The sequence below is a fragment of the Solanum verrucosum genome, unplaced genomic scaffold (genome assembly GCF_900185275.1).
Source record: "Solanum verrucosum unplaced genomic scaffold, falcon-dt-bn FXZP01000183.1, whole genome shotgun sequence".
Lineage (NCBI taxonomy): Eukaryota > Viridiplantae > Streptophyta > Magnoliopsida > Solanales > Solanaceae > Solanum > Solanum verrucosum.
In genome coordinates, this window is record NW_026020430.1 from 1,156,934 (window position 1) to 1,183,459 (window position 26,526).

The 26,526-nt window shown below is 31.4% G+C and overlaps 4 protein-coding genes across 5 annotated transcripts in view; 1 reads left to right on the forward strand and 3 right to left on the reverse strand.

Moving 5' to 3' along the window:
- The window catches only part of LOC125807478 (structural maintenance of chromosomes protein 3), a 142,860-nt gene that overhangs the window by 78,247 nt on the left and 38,087 nt on the right, over nt 1-26,526 (reverse strand). The window lies entirely within an intron of this gene.
- On the reverse strand, nt 4,919-5,641 carry LOC125807466 (putative calcium-binding protein CML19). The gene has a single exon (XM_049487188.1). The coding sequence runs from the start codon at nt 5,628-5,630 to the stop codon at nt 5,061-5,063; it is 570 nt and encodes a 189-aa protein (XP_049343145.1). The 5' UTR covers nt 5,631-5,641; the 3' UTR covers nt 4,919-5,060.
- On the forward strand, nt 15,852-24,922 carry LOC125807427 (outer envelope protein 61). 2 transcript variants are annotated; one of them, XM_049487142.1, is made up of 12 exons: nt 15,866-15,933; nt 16,093-16,263; nt 16,803-17,033; nt 17,781-17,837; nt 17,926-18,054; nt 18,571-18,648; nt 18,736-18,806; nt 18,950-18,993; nt 19,086-19,293; nt 20,554-21,115; nt 23,468-23,611; nt 24,355-24,922. In XM_049487142.1, the coding sequence occupies exons 2-12, from the start codon at nt 16,168-16,170 to the stop codon at nt 24,499-24,501; spliced, it is 1,767 nt and encodes a 588-aa protein (XP_049343099.1). In that variant the 5' UTR covers nt 15,866-15,933; nt 16,093-16,167; the 3' UTR covers nt 24,502-24,922. The 2 variants fall into 2 exon arrangements, with proteins under 2 accessions (XP_049343098.1, XP_049343099.1); XM_049487141.1 differs by having other exon boundaries at nt 15,852-16,263.
- On the reverse strand, nt 25,735-26,428 carry LOC125807475 (uncharacterized). Its single transcript, XM_049487197.1, has one exon. The coding sequence runs from the start codon at nt 26,231-26,233 to the stop codon at nt 25,790-25,792; it is 444 nt and encodes a 147-aa protein (XP_049343154.1). The 5' UTR covers nt 26,234-26,428; the 3' UTR covers nt 25,735-25,789.

The following is a 26,526-nucleotide window of genomic DNA, read 5'->3' on the forward strand; positions in this document are numbered from 1 at the left end:
TGTAGAAGAGAATTTCATCAAAACAATAATAATCAAATTGTGTCAAAAATAATTCCGGTGAAACACCATTTTTTCCGGCAAGACTAATACGAATCTGAAATTATTTTCTTAAAATTGTTAAAGAATTCAAACCCTAAAGAACTCACAACGTAGAAGAATTAAAGAAATATACGAATCTGAATTGGCGTTTGAAAAAAAAAAGGTGAGATTTGGAGAAATGGCACAACAATGCTGATGGGTTTTAGAATAAAGGAGGGGGTAGGTGTATGGGTGGGAAACAAATCTTTCTGTGAATTGAGAGAGATAAAGTGGAGTTACGATGATAATCGGAGTGTTTGTGGTTTTAGCCGACTGCAACTCTATGTGTATGGAGGCGATGTGGTTGGGTGAGTGTTGTGGCAAAGAAGAAATGGGAAGAAAGGTTCTTTTTCTTTTCCTTTTTTTTTTTGGCTAAAAAAGTAGTTTTATTTTATTTTTCTTTCTAATTTAATTTTTTAATTGTTATTATGGGTCAATGCCACATGTCTTTTTTTATTGGTTATTGTGCATAATCACCCGCGAGTGTATGTCACTCAGACCATCTCCAATCCCACTCTATTTTACTCTCCATTCTCTATATTTGGAGAGTAAAATAGAGAATAGTGTCACGGGCTTAGAGTTCTCACAAATGTTCCGTGCGGTACTTGACAACTTACTCACGAATCTTTCACGATCTTGTAAGCTCAAGTAAGCCTTTACGACTAAGATCGCTAAGAGAATGAAAGGAAAGACTTAGAGAATTTTGGAAGAAGGTTTTATATTGCTTGGAGAATGCTTTACAAGTTGCTTGAATGCTTGGTTGCTTTCTTGGATGGTGCCTTGCAAATGAGGGGCACCTCTATTTATACTATCTCCTAGGGACTAAAATATAATTAATATTTACTTTACAAGTTCCTAAACTATTTACACTTTGGTCCCTCCCTAGAATCTTCTACTAATTCTAGGAAATTCTAAAGCTTTCCAAGAAATATCTAGTCCCTCTTCTAGAAATGTCTACACATTCTAGAGAATTCTAAGGCTTTCTTGGAAACTATCTAGGATCTTCCATTGCCTTCTAATTCCCTAGAATTCTCTAGCCTTCTTGAATAATCTAAAGGGTTCTAGAGTCTTCCGGAAACCTCTCCACAACTCTAGACCCTTCCGCCCCTATTCGGACACAAAATTTCAATGTGATGTGGCGGGCGTGACAATAGGCTCTCCAACCACCCTCCATTTCACTCATTATTCTCCATATATAGAGAGAGTTGAATACTAGTTCTCCAAATTTGAAGAACTACTATTCGCACTCTTTATTTTACGTTTTCATTATTATATTATTATTTTGTAATTAGCATATTATTTTTCATATAAAGCTATGAATTAAATCTCTAATATTTGTAATTCTTCTTAAATGTAATATAATTTTTTTAAAAATATATATTATTTAATATATATTACTTTCATTCCGAATTAATAATATTTCTTTTTTTAATCTTTGATGTCAATTTAATATAATTTGATTTTATTATTAATTTTCACTATAAATAATGCACAATTTTAAATGGTCTACAATTGTTCAAACTATTTGTAATCCACGTTCTCAAAAGAAGAAATATTACACGATGAAACAAGAATTGAGCCGAAAAGATGTTGAACATACATTCGGAGGTTTGCAATCACGTTTTGCAATTATCGTAGGACAATCACGCTTTTGGAAAAAAAAAGTGCTACATGATATAATGACTACATGTATTATATTGCACTACATGATAATCGAGGGTGGACGTAATCTTAATGCACCAATTCAAGATGTCGTAGAGGCTCCAATTGCAACGACAAAAATGGTGGTAGATGAAAATCTTCTATTGAACAATTTTTCGCTAGACATAAAAAAAATTACGGATAAAAATGCTCATTTTGAACTTCATAATGTGTTAATAGAGCATTTATTGTGAGCAACGTAATAATCTTGAAAGTTAGGTATTTATGTAATGCTTGTATAATTATATTTCATTAATGATTTCACTTTTATTTGAATTGTTCATTAATTGTATGTAATATTTGCTTCTAATTTATGTTATTTAGAAATTTAGAATAAAATATAATTTTATATTAAAAAGAGAATTTGACAAAACAAAATTTATACTACATGAAAATTATATAAAAGTGATTATTTCGAAAAAAAGAAAGAAGGGATTTATATTATGAAATAAGAAAATAAGAATGAAATAGAAATAATAATATAATATTGAAGAGATAAAAAGATTCTTTTTTAGAGAGTAAAATAGAGAATTTGATTGGAGTTGATTGTCTGAAAAAATAGAGAACTTTATATTTGAAGAGTGAAATAGAGAACAGGGTTGGAGATGCCCTCACTCTCTATTTTTAGTTGATTGTCAGAAAATGTTCAATAGGTATATATTTTAACTAATGAAGGTGTTCAATTGGAACAAGCCTTAGATAAGGTTTTTAATTGAATTATGCGGACAACTTTAAGGGGACGGCGATAACTTAAGCCTTTATATTTATATACAAATTGTACCATCTATATACATATTCAAATATTATCGTACACATATAATTCTAATATACATATGGAACATATACGTTCTATGATAAATCCATGATATAAAACGCATAATATTTTATACGTATACAAAATAAAACATATAATTTTTTCCTTTTAATGGAGCTTCTCCAATATGATGAATCTAATTATTATGGTGTTATTATTGTAGTAGAAGTCATTTTAGGCAAAAAAAAATATGTTAGCATAAATACTGGGATTCACTGTTATTTCTGTTATCGAATTTAGCGCTCATATATTCATTAATTAAAAGTGGATGATTTGTATACTTTTTAAATAAATAAATTGGATATTCAAACACAAGATTCCATAGCAAATAATTGTAGCCATGGATGGTAATTAGATAAACTATAGCTATGGAACATTATTTGCTTAAATCTATTTGTCATATATAAAATTTACCCTTTTAATTTCAAGGCTCTAAAGTCATAGTGCACCCCTGGACTTTTCCATATATCTTAGATACCTTATCTAAGACTTGTTCTATTGAATACTTTGATAGCACTTTTCAAGGTAGGATAATTTTTTAAGATAAAATTATTTTGGGATTTATATATGTTGTGTCCAGTAAATTACTTACTTATCAAAGAGCTTCCACAATGTTTGCCAATTTTGTGGATTTATGAATGAATGATAAAGATTCAGACAAAATAAAACTAGGATGGAAATGGATTTGCTAAATGTAAAGTTCAAAGATTTGTTAATTAAAAGTAAAAGTATGTCTTCCCATATAACAATAATTATAACAAATTATTTTAATTTTTAATTTTCTATAAATAATACTCCGTAGTACTAAAAAACAAATTGTCTCTTTATAAAATAACTCTAAAAAGATTTTCCCCTAAAGTCAAAGTTTACAGAGACGCCCGCCTACTTCTGCCAATAGAGGGAGAGAATTTTAGCATCTGTTTAACTTCCTAGAACTTTCTTATTTGCTTTTTAAAAAAAAAATTATTTATTGATTTTTCTATATTGATGTCTTATTAAATTTAAATTGATGTACATATTGTAGGGTCTATTTCTCTCTTATTTTCTTTTTTATTTGTAGTGCCGGAACTCATAATTTTTTATTAAAGGCGAAAGGATCTCAATTATCTCATCACAATCCATGCTGATTATTTATTAGGCTGCATTCATCGTTCAGTGAATTTGACGCCCTCGTGTATCTAGCAAAAGTCTAAAGAATTTAATCAACTACAAAAGCCAGGAATTCAAAGTCAAAAACTTTGAGATATGCCAAATATAAATGTTATGACTTTTTACATGAAAGTCAGCTAAATTTGTTCTCTTTATATCCTCACAATTTTGCACTAACCTGTGGTAACATTTCAACATCATGAAATTAAAAATACGGAAGTGCTAAATTGCCAGAAAATTTGGCCAGAATTTTGTCAGAAAATTAAAAAAAACTACTATAATATTTTTTTTATTTTAAAATAAACTAATCTTATTTCCATTTTTTAATTAAAAGATATTAAAGTTAAAAGAGTAAAAATATTTTAAAATATAAAATAACATAGATAAAATATTATTCTGGCCAAAAAGATTTTTCCTTAAAAATATTAGACTTTATACCGAGAGGGGATAATCAGCAAAATATCTCTTTTGATCTTAAATATATCTAATACACATGATCAGAAATTGAAACCCCAAACTCAAAGAAATATATAGTAAAAAAAAACCTATAATTTTTTTTATAGAAATAGAGACGTATATTAAAAGGATGTTTGCGCTTTGGAATTGAGGTCATCAACCTTCATCTATCAGCTTAGGGGTTCATTAATATGCTCGTGACTTATGTAGCAATAACAATGTATGTGAAGATGCATCTTATGTTTTTATTGAATTGATGTAAAAATAGGTAGATAAATATTTTTCTAACCAAAAGCTAATTAATTTTATAGCCTATTATTTTATTTTATTTGGAGGATACAACTTATAGAACTACTTTTTCTTTCTTGGCACTCAACTGCAAGTTATTTTTCTTCTAAGAACTTTGACAAAATGCCAAACACATAAATAAAATTATTAGCAATAACAACCAAGTAATTATAATTAATGTGTGGCAAATCTTGATAACAACACAGTGTATACATAAAATATATCAATCAACATTATTTGAATTATGTTAAAAGAAATAAATCTTATTCTTAACCCAAAAGGCAATTCAAGAAAAAAATATTATTGTCCAAAGATAATGAGATCACTCATCTCTTTAACATTCGATGTGGACTCTTCAGGTTCAGTACGCCCAAAGCTAACATCTGACCTTGGCAAATTAATATAAGAAGGCCTAACATCGACAAACAAGAATTGTAACGAATCTTGCTTTATTACCATGTTATGAAATTTGAACCAAACTACATCTGACGTGGAACTCTTCAACCAAGAAAAGACCAAAGAATCATATATATATACACACACACATGATCTCTAAATTTAAAAACTCTCTATTTTAAGAACTATTCATCATAACTTTGAACTCATCAAAGCTAAGAACTCCATCACCATCAAGATCAAATTTTTTTATCATAGCTTTGCAATTATCAATAGATTTAGACTCACCAAGTCTACTCAACATCCTCTTCAAACTCTTAGGGGTAATTTGGCCACTTCCTTCCATTTCATACATCTCAAATGCTCCTCTTAACTCACTCTCTTTATTATCCTTTTCTCCTAATTCCATCAATTTACTAAAATCCTCTAACCCTAACATCCCATCCCCGTCCGAATCCGATAGCCTCACCGCCATCTCCGCCTCCTCCGTCGTTAAATCTCCGCCTACCGCCTTCACGCACCTCCGTAGCTCCGCTGGCGACACTTTTCCGTCTCCGTCCTCGTCAAAGTACGTAAATACCCTCTCCAATTGATCGTTATTTTCGCTACTACTAGTCGTAATTATAGTATTATTACGACTAATAGTAGTATCGTCGATTGCGATCGACTTTTTCGATGAGAATTTGTTCTTCAATTTTGACAAAACGGACTTGTTTTCCGTGTTAGAAATAGTAGTCTCCATGCACATGCTATATGAAAAATCTGCCTTTTTTTTTCTCCCTCTTCACATATGAAAATGATTTTTTTTGTAAAGATTAAAATTGTTATTGGAGGAAGTTTATATAGAAGTGTTATCGTATATAGTTTATGGGCAATTTGGAATATTTTATTAGTAGTTAAATGGCGGTTGTAAAGTCGGTATTACGTGGGATTTGCGCGTACGGAAATTTCGTGGTGGGTTGCAGAAAGTAATGTGTCATTTTCGTTGTCTTTTCTATTATAGGGTTATTGATGAAAGTCAAAAGTAATTGAGAAGTGTGGGTGAAGATATTTACCAATATGAATTATTTATTTATACAGAATTTAAGAAAAATAAAAAAAGATTTTGTTATAAAAAAAAATCATATTTCTAATTGATTTTTTTCACAATAAAGTATTAAATATGACCAAATAAGAATAAAATAGAAATGATGTCATTAAATAGTTGTCAAATAAGGAAAGATGAATTTCTTTTTGGACCGTCTAAAAATGAAAGTGTCACATAAATCGAGACAAAAAAATATTCTCTATGTCCCTAATTATTTGTCTACTTTTGAATTGACACGCCTATTAACAAAACAAATATTAATATAGTGAGTTTACCATTTTACCCCTATTAATTATGAAGTGAATGAATTAAAAATTTAAGATTTTCAAGAAGTTCTATTTTTTTCAAAGTAATTAATTGAGGGCATAATTTGTAAAAAAAATAAAATTGTCCTTTCTTAATTTGTCAAAATAGACAAGTAATTAGGGACAACTATATAAGAAAAAGTGAATAAGTAATTAGGGACAGAAGGAGTATGATGATATTTCTAAGTTGTATATGCCGACAAATATAAGGAATTTTGCAAAATATTAACCAAACAATAGTGTGATATTATTGTCAGATCTCCACTTATGAGATTAAATTTAGGAGACTTTTAGCAAATGATTTAGAGACAGTTATGCATGTACTGCTAATCAAGAGATAAATTATTTATGTATAGTATTAACACGATGCTTAGTTTGCAATTAAAAATATCTCTCTATATATATATGATAAAAAATAGAATAACTATATAATAAATCCTAATATGAAATAATATATAAAATCTCTTATAACTAATCTGTATATTATTAATACTCGTGTTATTCTAACTATGTTATTGTCATTGTTGTATAGTACGATATTATTGCCATGTGGGAGGATTCTAAATATGCGGGGGAGTGGAGGCGGACGCGTATATAAAAATATTGCCATCATCATATAAATGTCACAACATGCGACATGGAGGCTTTTAAATATAGCAAGTCTTGTCTAAATTTTTGTTCTCTTCCTTTATTTAATGGTTCTTTTTTTTTTTAACAAAATAAAAAGGTTTTGGAGAAAGAACGTTGGGGGGTTGAACCTAATTGATAGCTCCCAATTTGTTTTACATTGAGTGCGTGATGGAATTAGAATTTTCATTAGAAAATTCAAAATATGAAAAAGTAAATACATGAAGAAGTCGAAAACGTTCAACATCTAGTCTTCTATAACATAGACATAAAAAATAATTTTAACTATATTTGAATAATATATTTTCTCCGCTGAAGGGGATTCAACGAACCCTAGGCCCTCACTAGCTAGCTCCTTCCTTTGTGCATGAATATCTTAAATTGTAGAATTATTGTTCTGTTTCACATTTAGTGTCATACCTTTTTAATTCATAAATTAAATATGAAGTGTACATTGCAATGCACGCGCAATTTTTTTTGAAGACAATCTACAAAAAGATAAAGTTTCTTTTGTCTCCCATTTGTTAAAAAGGGTAGAGCCGTTTGGACAAACAATTCTTTGAAAAGATCTATTGAGATAAGAAGTTTGTCGAGAGTTGAAAATGTGTTTAGATTGTGTAGCCTATATTTTATTTTATTTTTAAATGTGGAAGTTTTGGAAATAAATCTTTGAAAATTGGAATGCACACGCGTACCTTTATTCCACATAGGTGTGTAAAGGGTATTGTTGTAATGTTTTGATCAGTTAGATTCACATGTTGTTTCACATATATAGTACTCCCTCCGTCCCATTTTATGTGGCAATATTTCCTTTTTGGTCAGTCCCAAAAAGAATGTCACATTTCCTTATATGGAAAGTATTTAAAGGTACAATTCCTTTTTTACCCTTGTTGGTCCCACTTAATCTTAAAATAATACTCCAATACATTTATGAGGAGAGAGAAAAGTGAGTCTACTTTTTAAAGGGCAATTTGATAAACATTTCAAAGTCTTCATTTATTTCTTAAACTCCGTGCCCGGTCAAATGTTGCCACATAAAATGAGACGGAGGGAGTATTAAAGTTTGAATTTTGGTAAATTTGTTGTGGCACCCTTATGTTTACTTTAACTAATGAGGTATTGTTTTTTGATGTAATTAAAGGTGGATTCACAATTTAAAGACGACGCATATCTCTAGCTTGTTGGGTCCATGGCAAATGACAGGTGGCATATGAAGTTTGATCGATGAAGGATTGTTAAGTTTTGTTCTTTATAGCGTGGAGTTGGATGTGATTTGGATGAAGGGTTGTTAAGTTTTGTTATTTATAGTGTGGATAGAGAAGTGATTTAGGTGAGGGAAGGGAAAACAAACCCTTGGTAATGTGACATATAAAAGATTATGAACCTACACTACTAGAAACAACAAACAAAAAAATTGAGGGAAAAAATCGACAGAAAACCGATCTAGTTTGTCGTTTTTTCATTTTTTAATAGAAAACGGATAGATGTATATTGTCGGGTCTTTTCATGCAAAAAATGCGTGAGAATTATAATTTTTTAAAAAGAAAATTGATGTAGTTCCTTTGTTTTTAATTATTTTCTTTATAAAATTTGAGGGATTCCGTTGCTTTTTGAAGTACGAAATTATAGTTGAAGATTATAAATGAAAACCATGAAAATATTTCATCAAAGAGCATATATAGTTAATACCAAAAAGCAATTTTCTTCAATTTAGAAATAATGATATTGAAAATCAATGTTAGATCACCAACAGCTAAAAAGACAATAATACTTCTTTGTTTATTGTGGGAGCAATTAAAATCTTAACATGCGTTGAGACTTGAGATTAAACGGTGTACAGATGAAGTTCACAAGAAACATTAAACAAGACGAGGCATGTGGTAGCCTGGTAGGGCATAAGCACGTTTCTAATTATGTTTAGTGACGAAGTCAAAACTTTTTTAAAAAAAAATTAAATATAAAAAAAATAATCAAAATTCTAACATTTTAATATATATAAAATAAAAATGGAATTAGTAACACTTTGATAAGAATCTACTATGGCAACCATCTACTATCATTAAATATTTAAATCAAATCATACTAATTGATTTGAATTAAGGTGTATTTAAAAAAAAGTTTTGAATTAAGGTGAGGACATTATTCCTTTTTTGCTCTAATTTATGTGTTATATTTATTTTTTTTGGGGGGGGAGGGTTAAATTTTTGTTATTCTAAATAGAAACTAGAAAGTTGTATTTTTATATTCAAAAATAAATTAATTTTAGAATTTCAACTTTACCTGTAATTAGATGATTTATAACATATAAATATTTTAAAACTTGTGTTAGATACAAGTTAAAAAACTATGTCTTTTTTTCTTAAATTTATTCTAGTGATATAATGGACGAAAAAATAATAAATTGATTTTATTCTAGTGAAATAATGGAGAAAGAATAATAAATTATAAACTAATGATTATATATCAATGAACTACAAAGTTCAAAATGTATCTTTAGCATCATATATAATTCAATTTGGGAAAAGCTCCACCTTGAAAAAAAAATTATTAAGAAAAAGAAAATTTAGCTTAATTATGAGTTATTTTAAATATCTAGGAATATATATAAAATAGACATGATTCAAATGCTTAATAAATTTTAAAGGCCTTTAAATATGACTTCCGTCTCCTATGAACTAGTCCACATTTTTAAATGAGCAACTTTCACATATAGCAAACACAAAATTTATATTTATATGTTATAGCAAAGTTTGCATAATTGCGCTTCATAGCAAACATATATATGTATAATTCGCTATACATATACAAAAAAACAGTTGTATAATTCGCTATACATAAAACAATTGTATAATTCGCTATACATTTACAAAAGAAAGCAATTGTATACAAAAGATCAATTGTATAATCTGTGTATGTATAAAACTAGAAAGAGAGAAAGACAAAAGAAAACTGGGAAGGAAAATATTTGTATTGTATAATTAAAAGTGTATATGACGAAGATATATGTATTTGCATGTGTATATACAATTTTCTCTCGCTTTATACAAATAGAAGCGCAATTTATACATTTCGTTGCTGTTTGTATAAGCAAGAGAGGCGAGGGTGGCGAGCGAGACTTGGGAGAGTGGCGAGCGAGATCTGGGAGAGGGGAGAGAGGGGAACGAAAATATATGTATATATACAATTTCCTCTCACTTTATACAAACACAAATGCATTTTATACATTTGTGTTTGTATAAAAGCGAGAGAGGCGAGCGAGACTGCCACCAAACGAGAGTGGCGAGCGAGATTCCACCAGGGAGAGTGGCGAAAATAGCAATAGTTTGCTATAGGGTACAATTAAATCAAACTATATTTATAGCATTTAATTTGAATTAATAGTTTGCTATTATATATAATTTTCCCTTTTTAAATTACATCAACAATATTTTTATTATGGAATAAAATTGTTTACTATCTTCGATTTCTTATTAATAATAGCATATTCAATAATAACTTTTCTAACAACAATTACTGTTAATCGTGTATTTTTTCAAAATATATGAGATTGAGATTGATATGAAGCATTTTCTAAGGCTATTCAAGACCGCAATAATAATACTTATCTTTTTATTTTATCTTCGCAATTTAAATAAGGGAAAAGGGTAAAAAAATGCCCTTAAATTATGTGAAAGGAACAAAATTGTCCTTCGTTTATAGTTTGGTTCAACAATGTCCTTACTGTCAATACTTTGGTCCAAAAATGCCCTTATTGTTATTTAATGGGTCAAAATGCTCATTTTTCAAATAAATATATTATTTGTTTTCTTTTTAACAAATTCTTTTTTCTAATAATATTTTTTTAAATTAGGAAATGTTTATCTTACTTCAATTCAGAAAAAAATAAAAAATGAAAATATTTTTTATTTTTTTATAATTATTTTTTATCGTTATATAAATATAAATTAATGATGGATATATTATGATATATTATATATGACCTATATTATATGTCGAAATGGTACATGAAATTATTCTATTTTAATGGATAAAATGAGATTAAGAAGAAAAAAATATTTCCTACATTTTTATTTGTTAAAGTGATTTTAAAAGAAAGAAAACAAGAACATGGTTCTTTAATAATATTTGGGAAACTACATAAAAAAAAAACCTGAACTTGGCAGCATAACTTACTTTAATACTTAAACTATACATGCATTTAAATACCCCCTTAACATATTTGAAGTGAATATACCAGTCTCGAGTTGGCAAGTGTATTACACACGCGCCACGTCATTGACACATCAGAACCACATAAGCGCCACATCATAGCCACATTGAAAATTCTCTAAAATTTGATTTTTGATTTTTTAAATTCATTTCTTTCTTTCCTTTTCATAATATTTAAATACTAGTTAATCTTTAGTTCTTAATTAGTTTAAGAAAAATTGAAGTCATTACCAGTGATTTTTTTTTAATAATCAACGTCATTTACTGGCATTGTCGATTGTCGGTGTTCTTTATTTTTTTTATTTTTATATACTAATCAAGTTCTAATTCTTAACTTTTTTTTTGCAATTAACAGAACCATATCTATATATTAATAAGGTTAAAACTAGGAAAATTAAGCTGAAGCTAAAAACTAATTATTACTTATGCTTTGTTGCTCCACACCAATTCTAAATGGATCTAACATGTGTTGCACTAATCCAAGCACGATGACGATTTTTACACCAAAAACACAAGCCCATGTTGAACCAGACTAATAAGGAATTCTTAACTAATTCAAGAAAAACACATTTATTTGTAGTGATTTTTCTTTTTAAAAAAACCTTTCTCTACCCATTGCTTCAATCGCCATTGTTAACCATTAACATTATAGATCGGTTGACAAAACCTCATCTTCTTTTATGCCCAAGTCTTTATTTTAAAAAAAAATCACAACTTTTTAAGAAAAATCAAATCTCCAAATTAAAGAGTAAAAAAAATTTATGTAGATCTGATTCTTTTTATTTATGTGCTTTGAATGTAGAGTTTGAAGAAGGAGAAAGAGGATGGAGTGGGTTGGGGATAGCGTGACGTGGGGAGTTTGAGGAAGAAAAGACAAGCAGGTAGAGGGGGTAGGTGAGGTTTTGAAAAAGCGGGGTGGAGGGTTTGAAGAAAAAGACAAATGGGGTGGGTGGGGTTTTTTTTTTTTCATATATACAAAGTGGGACCATTACTTTTTTTTAAATATAACTTAACGCGCTTTCAAAAAAAATACTTTTCTTTTTTTGCCACGTCATCCGTTAGGATGGAATTAAATTCACGCGAAATGAAATTAGGGGGTAAATAAACGTTCGTATAGTTTAAGTGTTAAAGTAAGTTCTGCTGCCAAGTTTAAGTTTTTTTTTTAATGTATTTTCCCATAATATTTTAATTAGGAAGAAGACGTATTTAAAAAGGGGAGAAAGTAATATGTTTATTTAGAAAAAGACATTTTTGACCCATTTAGTAACTATATGGGCAATTCTGAACTAAAGTATTGACTGCAAGAGTATTTTGGAACCAAAGTATAGACGATAAGGGCATTTTTGAGCCAAATTATAAACGGATGACATTTTTATTTCTTTCACATAATTTAAGGGCATTTTTGACCCTTTTTCCTTTAAACAATACAACATTTTTAAAAAAAAAACTATACTAACATATTTCTATTATATAGAAGAGTCATGAGAAGGACGACCAATGACATTTTAGTAATTTTAACATCATTTAAGGGTAAAATAATAATTGTATAATTAATGGTCAAAATGAAAATCTAGAAGAATCCATACATGTCTTAACTTTTGTTATGGGCCCATAAGGATATTATTGTAATTTTGTTAAAATAAAGAGTTTCTATTAGTTAACTTATTACAAACAATAATACTAAGCTTGTTTTGACATATTTTAGAAAGAAAATTTTGAACTAATTAAAATAAAATGTGTTTGAATAGTTAATATTTTGTTCTTAGAAATACTTTAAAGGATTATTGCGTAAAAATATTTTTAATATTATGTTACATAATATGACCACTAAATTCGTATCTTGATTATTAAATAGTCTTTAAAATGATGTATCAATATTTTTTAATTAATTTGAAGAAAATATCAAATTTCGTGACTAAAAGAATGACAATGTTTGACTATCAAGAAATTAATAATTCGATAATGTATTCATCGAAAGATTAAAAAATATAAAATTTTCATTTCTATATTTTCTTAATATCAAATATGATAAACTATTTAACAGAGAAAATTTGACAAGGAAAACGTTTAACATTCAAATTCTAATGAATATTAAAATTCAAACTAAAGAAAAATGAGTAGTTAAAAAATAAAGAAGAACAACAAAAGAAAATGTCAATAGAAAAAGACTTTGTTGAGAAATATAGAGGAAGAAAAAAACTAAAAAATAAATGAATTAGGAAAAAACAACCTGAAAAAAAAAGTATATTGGTTATTTTGTAGGGTAGATTCAGGGTTTTCTTTACTGCATGATATTAAGAGTGTAGTATCAAAAAAAATTAATTAATGTAATTTAGAATATATCATTACGATAATTGTTATTGTATATAGAAATAAAGTTTCTTTCATGATTGTTTTTATTTTGTGGAATTACAAATTAATTTTTTAATAAATACTTTCAATATTTAGAATATAACATTATGATAATTGTTATTGTATATAGAAATAAAGTTGCTTTCTTGATTGTTTTTATTGTTGTGAAGTTAGAAATCAATTTTTTAAGTATTTTATTTATCGAAGACAATAATAAAATGTATCACAAAATTCATCGACAAAGCCAATTGCAAACACAATATACTTAAGTTGAAGCAATAGAGATTTGAAAGACTTTAAATCAATCTTTACGAATTGATTGATCAAATTATCAGATGCAAAGCTTATGGTGCAAATATTACAAAACGAAGATAATAACATTGTGGAAAATAGATACCACTTGCGAATATATTTGAAGATCAATGAAATTTTTCAAAGATATCAACATTTTATATATTCCTCAAACACAAAATGTTTTAACTCATAATCTAACACAATTCTCTATTTCCTTGCTGCATATAATTTTTTAGAATTCAACTTTCTCAATTTAGGTCGTATGACCATTTGAAATAGATTATAAAGTAATATATTGAAGTTGTTTACTAAAGAAAAAATAGTATAAAGTATAGAAATCTCATATCTTTGAAGGCTATTTACATCATATCCGGGAAGTTTCCTCAATTACAAAAATTTCGAATTTTTCATTTATCTCGAATACATTCCTTGGTTGTCCAATACATTGCAAATGACACATTACTTCGGGGGAGGGATGTATTCGAGAGGGGATAGGTATGTATCCGAGAGGGAATAGATGTATCCGAGAGGAAATAAGGATGTATCCGAGAGAGGATTATAATATCTTAAGTTGTGAATTTATGTAATTTTTCCAACAAAATATATGAAATTATATTGGGCCCGTATCATGGGCCTTAAATTATCTAGTATATCTTACAAATATACTTGTTTAAGCACATGATGGTTATCAGTTAACGAGGAATAAAAAATATTTTTAGTTCATAAAATTTTATATTCTTTGTACTTCAAAAAATTAGAAATTATATTCTTGATTCTGACCTTTTCTGACCAAACAGTTAAAATGTAATAATTTTATAAATTCAATTAGTATCTAAGGAAAAACCATATAATCAAATAAAAAGTCTATTTTAAATACCCGACCAATTTATATTATGAGCATATATAGGCCAAAACAAAAGTCAATATGATATATTTGTATGAATATATATATCATATAGTATTTATTTTGGTGTTATTACAAACGTCGTGTATATGTAAGTTTGTATTAAAAAAATATTATATGAGTCGGCAATCATTTCTTTGGATAAGGAATTGATATCATCATATTGTACGGTGGTAATTATCAAATATGTCATAAATGAGCTGTTAAATAAATCTAAATTCCATTGTTGAATTAAATCCGTGAAATATTTTTTTTTTCAGTTTATCCAATTGTACGTTATTATTGCATTCTCCTTAACACTCTGTTTAGATGGTTGTTATATATTATTTTATAATATATCATATTGTATTCTATTATATTATAATGTAATGCTTTAATAAATATAGTGTTTGAATATATTGTATCATTCTCCTTCGTTATATAATATCAACACATTCATAATTTGAATGGTAAAATGTTCGATACTTTATAGTTGTACATAAGTAAAATATTGAAAATCGTACTTATTCTTTCTGTTTTTAATCATCGAAAAGATTCATTCTAGACAATTCCACATTCTACTTATTAAGCAAAATTATATGAATGTTAAAAATGTTCTTGGGGTGATCTCATAGTTCCTACGGGGTAAAAATGATTCATGATTGGATCAATCCATGTATTTTCCAAAAGAAAAATACTGAGCTTGAACATTAGTTCCATCACCTCAAAATGAGGAGGGGAGCAAGATTTAAACTAGTGCACCAATAGTTTTAATGTTTTTAGAATGCCTAATGAAATATATCTCATATCTCAAGTTATATATATAATTCTAAATTTAACGGGTGCACATGTGAGTCCGTCTCTCAATATGAATCATGAAAATATAATTTAACTCTCATGTCGATTCGAATAATTTTTTTTTTTTTACATAGGTAAATTTTTGTGTGCTAAGCAAGAGAATAATATTTTTCAATTTCAATGATACATGTATTTCTATTACATTTATAATAAAAATTCAATTATAATTGAGAGAGATTTATAGTATATAATAACAATAATAACACATCGTGAAGATAAAAAGATGATTTTTGAATCGAGTGAAATTTATGTAAAAAAGGAAAAAAGTAGAAGAAAAGACAATAGTTTCGAAAAAATGGATGAGTATCACCGATAGAGAATTAATAAGGAGTAAATTGTCACAAATAAAAGTTAGAGGGCTTTCACTTTACTTCTCCACTAGGGAAAATATTACTTTGAAGATCCTTCGTCGTTGCGAATTGCGATTTCTCTACTGGTAGGCGTCCAAAATCCAACCAATTACGACCATTCCTCTTCATTTCTCTCGTCTTTTTTCGGTTCCACAGAACGTTATCAAACGTAATCGCGTATATACATATTTCTGATTGAAAATTACGTTCAATTTGATTCAAAAATCGACGGATTTTGCCTACAGATTCAGCCAATTTCGCCTGATTTTGAATTGAGAATTCAAGGGAAGATCAGATTATTCGACTGTGTATTTGGTAGAATGTTTAACGGAATGATGGATCCTGAATTGATGAGAATGGCGCAAGAGCAGATGAGTCGCATGTCCCCGGCTGATTTGGCTCGGATGCAGCAGCAGGTTTCTATTTTTTCATGCCTTTTAGCTAAATCTCAATTTTGAATTTGTAATTCTTCGTATTGGTTGCTTGAACAAGTTGTGGTTATTGAGAGATAATTCGTCTGGTGACTAGGGTGCGGGGATTTTGTTATGGCGGATCATTGCGGGTATGACTGTAGATCCAGTTTAATTTCATTTCAACTCTACAGCTAATAAGCTTATGCTGTAGCTATAGATATTTACGAATGAAAAAGAATGTGAAACGAAGGTATAAGTCAATAGAGAGGTTACTAAAAAGAGGAATTTTGTTACATGATTGGTACTCCGGGCACCACCGTTGCTGAAAAAGGAATAGGTGCAAAGTTTAGTACAGAAATTAGTTGGGGTTAGTGGTCTGAAGTGGGTATAACTCCTGTGTGTTTGTTCCTGATCACCAGGCATTGGCCAGACTTCCATTTTTATTTTTTCTCTTAATTTTGTGACCTTTGGATCAGTTAACAATCTGAAATGAACTTGGATAACTAATTCGTTATTGGTCCTGACACACTGCTGATCTACAGATGATGTCTAATCCTGATTTAATGAGAATGGCTACTGAAGGCATGAAAAACATGAGGCCAGATGACTTAAAGGTTGCTGCAGAACAGTTGAAGCATACCCGTCCTGAGGATATGGCTGAGATTGGTAAGAAAATGGCTAATGCGTCACCTGAAGAAATAGCAGCAATGAGTGCCCAAATGGATGCTCAGGTTAAATATGAAATTAGCGGAGCTGAGTTCCTGAAGAAGCAGGTAATTTATTTTGTGATACACCGATAGATGCTCGGTAATTCCATTTTTGCACTCAGTTGGCTTCAATTGGTGTATATCGTTTTTTTGCTGCACACTTAGTTCTCTGAGATGTTCTGGTCCAGATCTGTGAATTGGGGCTTTTTAGCGAATGTCTCCTAACATTATTGGTTAAGAAGTGATAGTTTCTGTCTCTCTTGTCTTTTAAAAAGTAATAAAAACCTTGTTCTAATACATAGTAAACTACAGAATTACTGGGAACTTTGACCTGTAAACCAGATCAATAACTTAACGAGTTCATTCTTATGATCCTTAAGAAGAGAGTTACTTTTTAACTAACCATGTGAACTGGACTTTACATCTTTTTAATTAACTGTAGTACCAAACCAGCTTGAACTTTAAAAATTCGTACATGTGCATACAACTTCCTGTCATGCAACTCGTTAATTACCTTGCGAAGTGTCTCTATTATCTCTACATGAGATGAATAACTTGTGACTTGTAAGCTGAAGGTCTGACTTGATTTATAACAGTTATTGTATATCATTACTAAACAGTTGCTCTTTTCAACATACTTGCCTTCGGTTGTATGATTTTGGTCTTGTATGCAATGTTTCTGTGATACTACAATAAAATTATCTGTTATGCATTTCAATTTCAATGCTAAACAATGAGCTTATGGTACTTGATGGATACTTTGGCTTATTTGGAAATAAGCTTATTTGAGAATCTCTATGTACAAAATGATAGGGAAATGATCTTCACAACCAGGGAAAGTTTAAGGAGGCCCTGCAGAAATATTCGCTTGTAAGCCTAACCTTTTCCTTTTTGATTTGCTTGTGTCTACACAAACTTAAGTTACTGTTCTGATTAGTACTTTTCTTTTCATTTTCAGGCAAAGAAAAATCTGTCAAGCATTCCTGCCGCGAAAGGCAGGAGTATCTCATTGGCTTGTTCCTTGAACATGATGTCATGTTACTTAAAAACTGGACAATACGATGACTGCATAAAGGAAGGCAGTGAGGTATGGGGTAATAGATAGTGCTTTAAGTTTGCCTAAGTTTGAGGCTTAATGATTCTAACTAATATTGTATTTTTATCATAACATGGTGGGAAACATGTGCATCTGTCTCCAATTGTGCTCTCTTGTTATATATTTGTGTTTTGATGTGCAGGTTTCTGTAGTTGTCCAAGGGCAGGGGTGTTTACTCTAACCCAAGATGATTGTCCACTTTATTTCTGGTCTATTTCAAATTATGTTTTACCTTATTAAAAGAAAGATGTGATTACATACGTACATGATTTAAGAGGTGACGTTTACACTTCTTGTTACAACTTTTTAAAAAAACTTATTCTCAAGCATGAAAGTTTTCAACTCATTAAAGTTAAATATTCAACTTTTTGGTACATGTTAAAACCTATGCCAAATGAAAACTTGACATTCAAGTCTTAAGTTAGTTCAGTTTTGAGATTGAGCCGTGCTTGAATATGAATCTCAACTGCAGTAATATGGTGGTTACATAATGTATGGCTGGTGCAGGTTTTGACATATGACGACAAGAATATCAAAGCTCTTTATCGTAGGGGTCAAGCTTATAAGGAGCTGGGACAGTTAGAAGTGAGTATTTGTCGACTCTTGTGACTTTTCTCATTGTTTGTGTTTTGTTCCAACACTTCTCTTATTTCTTTTTTAAACCATGAACAGGATGCAGTGTCTGATTTGAGTAAAGCACTTGAAGTCTCGCCTGATGATGACACTATTGCTGATGTCTTAAGGTATTCTTGTTTACACTTTCATAGTTACTGGTAAATATTTGTTTGAAGGGGTGTCCCTCTCCTTTTTCTTTTTTGATCTCCTTGCTAAAATTCTAGTGCGCATCAGGTTTTAGATGCTAATGAATCTTTCTTTTCTGATTCAGGGGTGTCCAAGAAAGATTGGTGAAGGAAGGTGGTGCTTCAAGACGTATGTTGTGCATATCCATATTTTAGCTGAATGTGGATTTTCTTTAGAATAATTTCCATGTTATTGAACTTGAGTTTTCCTTCCTCGATCAGGTAGAGGAGGATTGGTTATTGAAGAAATAACTGAAGAAGAACCATTAGTGTCTTCAGAAGCCGTGGATAGTTCATTTCCAAAAAGTGTTGCATCACAACCACGTGAATCGATCAGCCCTCCTAAGAGTCAAAATGAAATTCTTGGTGGGCCTCCCTTATCAAGTTCAGAGTCTTTGGAGGCTTTAAAAAATGACCCCGAATCCATGAGGTTTGTTTCTTGATGTCAAAGTTTAATTCCTTATATTCACATATCACGAGAAACTTCTGATTTTCTCCCATATTTTAAACCTATGTTTGCTTTTGTTTATGTGGAATTTCTTTTGCTTGTGTTCTAGTCATTTAGTTGAAGAATGACATAATAATGACCATGATGTTGCAAAAATTTCTTCCTTAACAAAAATATGTGCTATTTGGTACTCTCAAATTTCACACCCCTTTTACTTTCAAGCTCTGAATTGGTTTAGCTTATTGATTAGACATAATACAATAAATGTGCCCTTTAACTTAGCCTCATTTCACATCTATGCCTTCCAACTTTGGGTGTGCACAAGTAGACACTTTAACTTGTATAAAGTTGAACAAGTAGAAACATGAGTCTTATGTGACATAATACGCGTGTGTCTATTTATTTAACTTTGTTCAAGTTTAAGTGCCTACTTGTGCACACCCAAAGTTGGAGGGCATAAATGTTAAGTTGAAGCCAAGTTAAAGGGCATATTTATGTATTATGCCTATTGATTATGTAGTATATACTTCTTTAAATTGCATGTCTTCTTTCTCTAACTTTTTCATGCACAGATAGTCCTTTATCTTTTGGATGTTCTATTTATCTAGCATGAGTGTTATTGCATATATGGCAACGTTATACTGTAGACAGGGTTACTATAACCGTCTGTGATCAGATGCGCTGATTTATTTAATTTTCATATTGCATAAACATTTACTGTTGTGTAGTCTCTTATTCTTCAATGTTTGTTGCCTCATTTGTTTTGTATCTTGTTATTTTGTGGTTATATTTTTCTTGCAATCCTGCTTTGAAGACATTTCTTTTGAGCCGAGGCTCTTCAAAAACAACCTCTCTACCCCACAAAGGTAGGGGTAAATATGCGCACATCCTAGCCTCAGAACCACTGTGTATGTTGTTGTTGTACGGCATAAACATAATCTGGCATCTAGGGTATTGGTCTGTGGTAAGATATTCTAAATCTCGTCTAGGTGCAGTGTTAATATTGCCATTGTCCTACCGTCCCTTTGGTTGGTGCTGCTGAAATAATTACTTATAATCGAATCCACTTTCCCATGAGAAATCCTATTCTCTACATGTTGTCCTTTCTTCTTTATTAGCAATCATTTTCTTTTTCTTCTTCTCCTTGTATAAGATTGTATTCACCGATGTTGCAGTCTTTCGATGTTTAAACAGAACTCAGTCAATAATGATGCAACTTTTATTTCTGTTGTATGGTTGTAGATCCTTCCAGAATTTTATTTCTCGCGCTGATCCAGACACTCTATCTGCCTTAAGTGGTGGAAATGCCGAAGGCATACCTCCTGAAATGGTAAAGACAGCCTCCAATGTTATTGGCAAGATGTCACCGGAAGAACTACAAAGAATGGTCCGGTTGGCTTCCTCCTTTCAAGGAGAAAATCCCTTTCTTAAAAAAGGTTCCTCAGATAACTTTGGCCCTGGCTCAGTTCCTCCAAATGTGACACCCGACATGCTGAAAATGGCAAGTGATATGATGGGCAAGATGTCTCCAGAAGAAATGCAAAAGATGTTTACAATGGCATCTTCATTAAAAGAGAAAAGTCCAGTATCAGCTGCAACAACTATTGATTCTAATGGGTCAGGTCAGCAGTCAAAACCTCGTGACACTAGGGAAAATTTTAAAGTGGATGACAGTACAAGTGCAAGCACTTCATCACAAGGGTTTTCTAATTTAAATAATGGTTCTTACTCAAGCCTATCAAGTTCAAATGTTGATTTGCAAGAAGAAATGAGAAACCGAATGAAAGATCCAGCCATGAGACAGGTTTTACTTCAGTCCTTTATTGTGGAAATAGTATTTGTCCTCTGTTCTGTATTTTGATATTTGATGCATATTAGGGGCTTTATTATTTTCTTGGTAATGGTATGTATTTTAGTATTGCCTATACCACTAATAAAGATCCAATTATATTTCCCTAGTGTTCACACTGCTAACTCAAAAAATCCTGAGTTAAATTTGTAAAATACCCTAGTTCCTCCACTAACCAAATCATTATTTCTTACTTTCTCTGTTTTAAGATACCATTCCACTTTGAATTGTCCATATCTGAAAAAGAAACAACAACATACCAGTGTAATTTCACAAGTGGGATCTGGGAAGGTAGAATGTGCGCAGAACCCCTACCTTGGGAGGTAAAGAGGTTATTTCTGATAGACCAACAACATATCAAAGTAGATCGAAAAAGAAATATGGAATTGAATCGTCCATGACAAATAATAAAGGAAGTATGAAAAATGAATAGTAACTACAACTGAATACTAAGATAATTGAAGCACAAAAAACAACAGATAGTAACAGAAATCGAAGAACAATAATCTACAAGAGTAGTACTACTAATACGGGTGTTAGATGAGAAGCTAGACAATGCACAACTACCTATTAACCTTCTAACCTAATTTTTGTCCTCCATAACCTTCTATTTAAGGTCATGTCCTCGGCCAATTGACATTGCATCATGTCCTGTCTAATCACCTCTCCTCAATACTTCTTCAGCCTACCTTTACCCTTCCTAAAACCCACCAAAGCTATCTTCTCACGCCTCAACACCAGGGCGTCTGTGCTTCTTCTCTTCACATGCCTGAACCATCTCAACATTTCTTCCCTACAATATATTTGTTTACTTTAGATGAACACCAAATCCCAAACTGAATGCTACCATCACATTTATGGAACTACCTGGCAAACAGATTGACTGGCTCTCTCAGGGTGTTCTCCTCCATTAGCTCTTGTTGCTCCAATAATGCAAGTACGCTTGCAAGGATGATTGAAATTTGAACCGGAAGCAAGCGCCGTAGCCATAGATGCCCGTCCTCAAATAATAAATACAAGCAGCCTTGTCTGGTCGTATATGATTGAATTGCCACATAGAAATCTTGATTGAACGTCCATATCTTTCTATTTTCCTCTATTTCCGGGTAGAAATAAATGCATACATTGGACTTTGATGTCTTACTGGTTTAGATATACGATGAGATGATCATCAACTAAGTTGCTCGGACTCTTCACTTTTGGTGCCGCACCCGTGTTGACACGACATGGGTGTGGGTGTGAGATCCGTGTCTGATTTGGTCACTGATTTTGGGTACTTTGACCAACATCGATGGGGTAGTCTGGACAGTTTGAATGAGTTATGTAATCAATACAAAAGCTAAGGTGAAATGAAGAAAATGACATACCTTTTATATAGAAATTTCTATGTCACTCCTTTTCCTTTAATCTCCTTCAAGGATTCTCCTCAAGTTCTCCACATAATATCTCATAATGTATTAGCTTCAAAAAATAATATCTCATAATGTATTTATAACTCTATTTTTAGATATTTTAATTATTTTTAGGCGAATCCCCGCACCCATTTTCATATATGGATCCATATCCCGGAATCTTAAAAATTAAGTCATGAATGATCCAACCTCTAGATCCGCACCCATATTGGACACCCACACCCGAGTCTGAGCAACTTAGATCATCAAAGTTAGGGAATCTCAACTGGAATACCTCACTGCTCCAGTACCGGTTGTGAGCCACATTCAGCGAAGAGTTTCTGTTCTTTGTCCCCTAAATGCATTATAAATTGTGAGGAAAATAAAAATAATAAGTGGAATTCTATAGGTTTAGCTAAAGACGATTTCGGAAATTAGAAACTTATTCCTTTTTGTTTGGGGCGAGCTCACTACATTGTCTCATTGAGTAGTGTTCCCTTATAGAGGAAAGAGAGATGGATGAGTAAAAAAATATGTAAAAAAGCACATACATTGATGACACCATGAGTCGAGTGATGAAAGATCTTCACGATATGTGCTGTAAGCATATTAGCTAATTACCCTGTTTTGGATCCTATTCAGTCAGCAATCCTCTCTTGTTTTATTTCTTGTATGTTCTTTTTCTAGAATAATTGCCTCGTGTTGTGAACTTCCCGATAAAACTGTCTACTTTTCTAATAATTACCAATATGGGGGGTTAAACTTCTCTGTCCTTTGTATTTATTCGCTTACAAGCTTTTACAGAGGCTCTGCCTTCAATTACTACTGTGTTATACGTGCCTATACCTGCTTTATGCTGATGTATCTGGGTTCTCATTGATTTACTCCTTGACACGTGGTTTCATCAAATTGACAGATGTTCTCTTCAATGATTAAAAATATGAGTCCAGAGATGATGTCTAACATGAGTGAACAATTTGGGGTGAAGCTCAGTCAGGCAGATGCAGAGAAAGCTCAACAGGCAATGTCATCTTTGTCACCAGATGACTTGGAAAAGATGGTAATTAATCAAAATGTCCTATCCCCCTTTTCTCTGTTTCTCTTTAAAGAAGATGTGTACTTTCCTCATTAAGTTGTTTTGTATCATTGTGATTCACGTGATTGGCACTTGTAATGCGCCTTCACTTAGAACCAATACTTATTTTCCCAATTAATGAAAAACCTGTAATCTCTCGTGTCTGGTCCAAAAAAACTAAATGGTCATTGAGCCTTGAGAAGTCATAGGAGAAAGATCAAGATCTTATCACTTTAAAGGGGAGCACATAGGAGTGAAGTGGCGCTTTGTCTTTTCAACTTTATAGTGGGTGTACATTTTTATCCTCTCTAGATGGGAATGTGTCGAGCATCATGCTTTGGATTATGAGGTTTTGTCGTAATTTGGCATTTGCAAATTGGATTCTTTAATGAAATAAACATTGGCTGTTATAGCTAAGTTCCAAACATTTGCTATAGCCATGGTGATGTTTAATTCTAACACGTCTTCTAGCGTCTTGTTACAATAGAAATAGAATATGTAACCACGAGAACCACTTGAGCAGTAGGGCTTGAGCTCTTGAGAAATTTCTATCACCTAATTATTTTCTGGGTTTTGTAATTATTTAGTTTCCAGGTAGTTGGAATCATCTCTTTGTTTTAAGTTTGTGCTAAACCTCATAATTTAACCATCTTTTCTTACCTTTGTCTTGTGCATTATACACTTCACTGTTACACAAGGTAAATCTATATTTTTTCCGAATATTGCAGATGAAGTGGGCTGATAGAATTCAAAGAGGAGTTGAAGGTGCGAAGAAGACAAAAAATTGGCTCTTAGGAAAACCTGGCATGATCTTGGCTATACTTGTGCTACTTTTAGCAGTCATCCTTCACAAGCTGGGCTTCATCGGGAGCTAGACTTGACATGGTAGCCAAATATTAGCATAAAGAGTTGAGTAGAGTTTGGAATCCTTGTTGTAATGTTACTTGAAATAGGGATATCAGTGGGTAAACCGTTGGTTGAAGATGACACCAGTTACTTTCGTTATATTACGTTTTTTTTCTTTCTTTATTTGGGTGTTTGTAGATGTATCTGCAACTTGACGAATTATTTAGTTCGTTGTTTCGCGGTAGAACCCACCGTTTCTAGATGAAGTTTTGGTAAGACTTTACCCTTTACAAATTCAGAAATCATGAACTTACTGACTGAGGTATAATTCATATTACAAAAAATTAGTAGTTCCTTTTTTTGTCTGTGATTTTTATTTGTCCTGTCTGGTGAAATGTTCCCAACATTTTTAGTAACTTAAAACAAATATAGAATATGGACATTTGTAAATGTAGTGAACTAATAATGGCAACTGCATTAGTACGGCCATTCTATTTGTCTTTGTTCGAGTGTTAAAGAGTATATAACCGACAATTTACATGTTGAAATAAGCATATGATCGAATCTTGATATAAAGCAGCTCATGTAAGGTTAAAAAAAAAAAAAGAACTACTCAATGTGGTGATAAGAATGACAAGGAAATTCACCTGCTAAATCTCACAGAGTAGGAGTTAGGAGGATCAATATAATCCGTGTAATTTCACAAATAACAATCTTCTAGTGTAGGTAGATCTCATCTTTAAAAATAGTACTCCCTCTATTCCATTTTATGTGAGGTAATTTAACTTAGATACGAAATTTAAGAAAAACTTAAGACTTTTAAAACTTGTGATCCAAAATGAATGATAGAAATTTGTGTGGCTGTAAATCATTTCATCAAGGGTAAAATAGATATTTTATGGTTAAATTGTTATTTAATATATAAATGTGTCATTCTTTTTGGAACGGACTAAAAAAGAAAGTTAGTCACATAAATTGAAACAGAGGGAGTATTTTTGATAGATTCTCGGTTTGAAACGGTCACATTCATCTTACTTGCAGCAATAAGCAAATAAAGAAATAAAATATATACAAATGTAGCATTGTGAAGGTCACATGGACCAAGTCTCATAACTTCTCTTAAAAGAGAGATTTTTTTATAATAAGAGAGAAAAAATCAACGGCGTGTCCATGTAATAATCGTGTTCGATGAAATTTTACTCTACCCAACTTTTTTTTTGGGCAAAATACACAATATACAAATCCGTTAATCTTCAATTTCTGTGTCTTTCACCATTTTTTTCTTCTTAATTATAATTATAATTGCATTTTAAGTCCTTACTTATTTTGATTATGCCATGTTAAGTCCTCCTCTCTCTGAGATAGGGTCCTCCAAAACCCAGCTCCATAGAACCGGTCCCACATCTCCGTTTCAAAATCGGCGGCTTCTCGTACTCCGTCGTCGTCTTCACCGTCAAATTTCTCCCGATCGCCGTCGTCTTCATCGTAGGTACCAAGGTAAACATTTTTATTATTCTTCATCGATTTCCATGAATCCTCCTCTTTCTTCTTCTTCCTCAAAAGCCTCTCCCGCTTCTTCTTCCTCCATATATTCCGGCATAGTCCCGTCGGGACTTTGTACACCGCCAGTACCAATAAATGCATCACCGTACATGGACAACAACAGCATACCATCGCACACTCCGCCGCTGTGCCCCCGGCTACCTCCCCTATCCGTTTATGAGTGCTGCAACTCCGTTTCTCCTTTTCCTCCTCCTTCATTGTCTCCAATTTCACGAAATTACTCGTCGGAGATTAAACAATTCACAGTCAGTTATCGTAACTGCAACAGATAATCATGAAACTCAAATCAAACTTTTCGGAAATGAATTCGGGCTTTTATAAAAGACAAAATCTGTTCAGTCAAGTGAACTTAGAAAATCATCGATTTTACGGAAACTGAAAAAAATCTAGCTAGAGACGTAAGATAGTGGGAGAGGCTATTTATACTTGAAAGAAACAGACCGTGTGTAGATTTAGCTTCTTCTTTTTTTCACGTTTATTAAAAATAAAAT

Coding starts and splice junctions, on each gene's coding strand:
- LOC125807466 (XM_049487188.1), bottom strand. CDS start 5,630: ATGTGCATGGAGACTACTATTTCTAACACGGAAAACAAGTCCGTTTTG.
- LOC125807427 (XM_049487141.1), top strand. CDS start 16,168: ATGTTTAACGGAATGATGGATCCTGAATTGATGAGAATGGCGCAAGAG. Junction 19,294..20,553: donor AATGACCCCGAATCCATGAG/GTTTGTTTCTTG, acceptor GTATGGTTGTAG/ATCCTTCCAGAATTTTATTT. Junction 21,116..23,467: donor AAGATCCAGCCATGAGACAG/GTTTTACTTCAG, acceptor TCAAATTGACAG/ATGTTCTCTTCAATGATTAA.
- LOC125807475 (XM_049487197.1), bottom strand. CDS start 26,233: ATGAAGGAGGAGGAAAAGGAGAAACGGAGTTGCAGCACTCATAAACGG.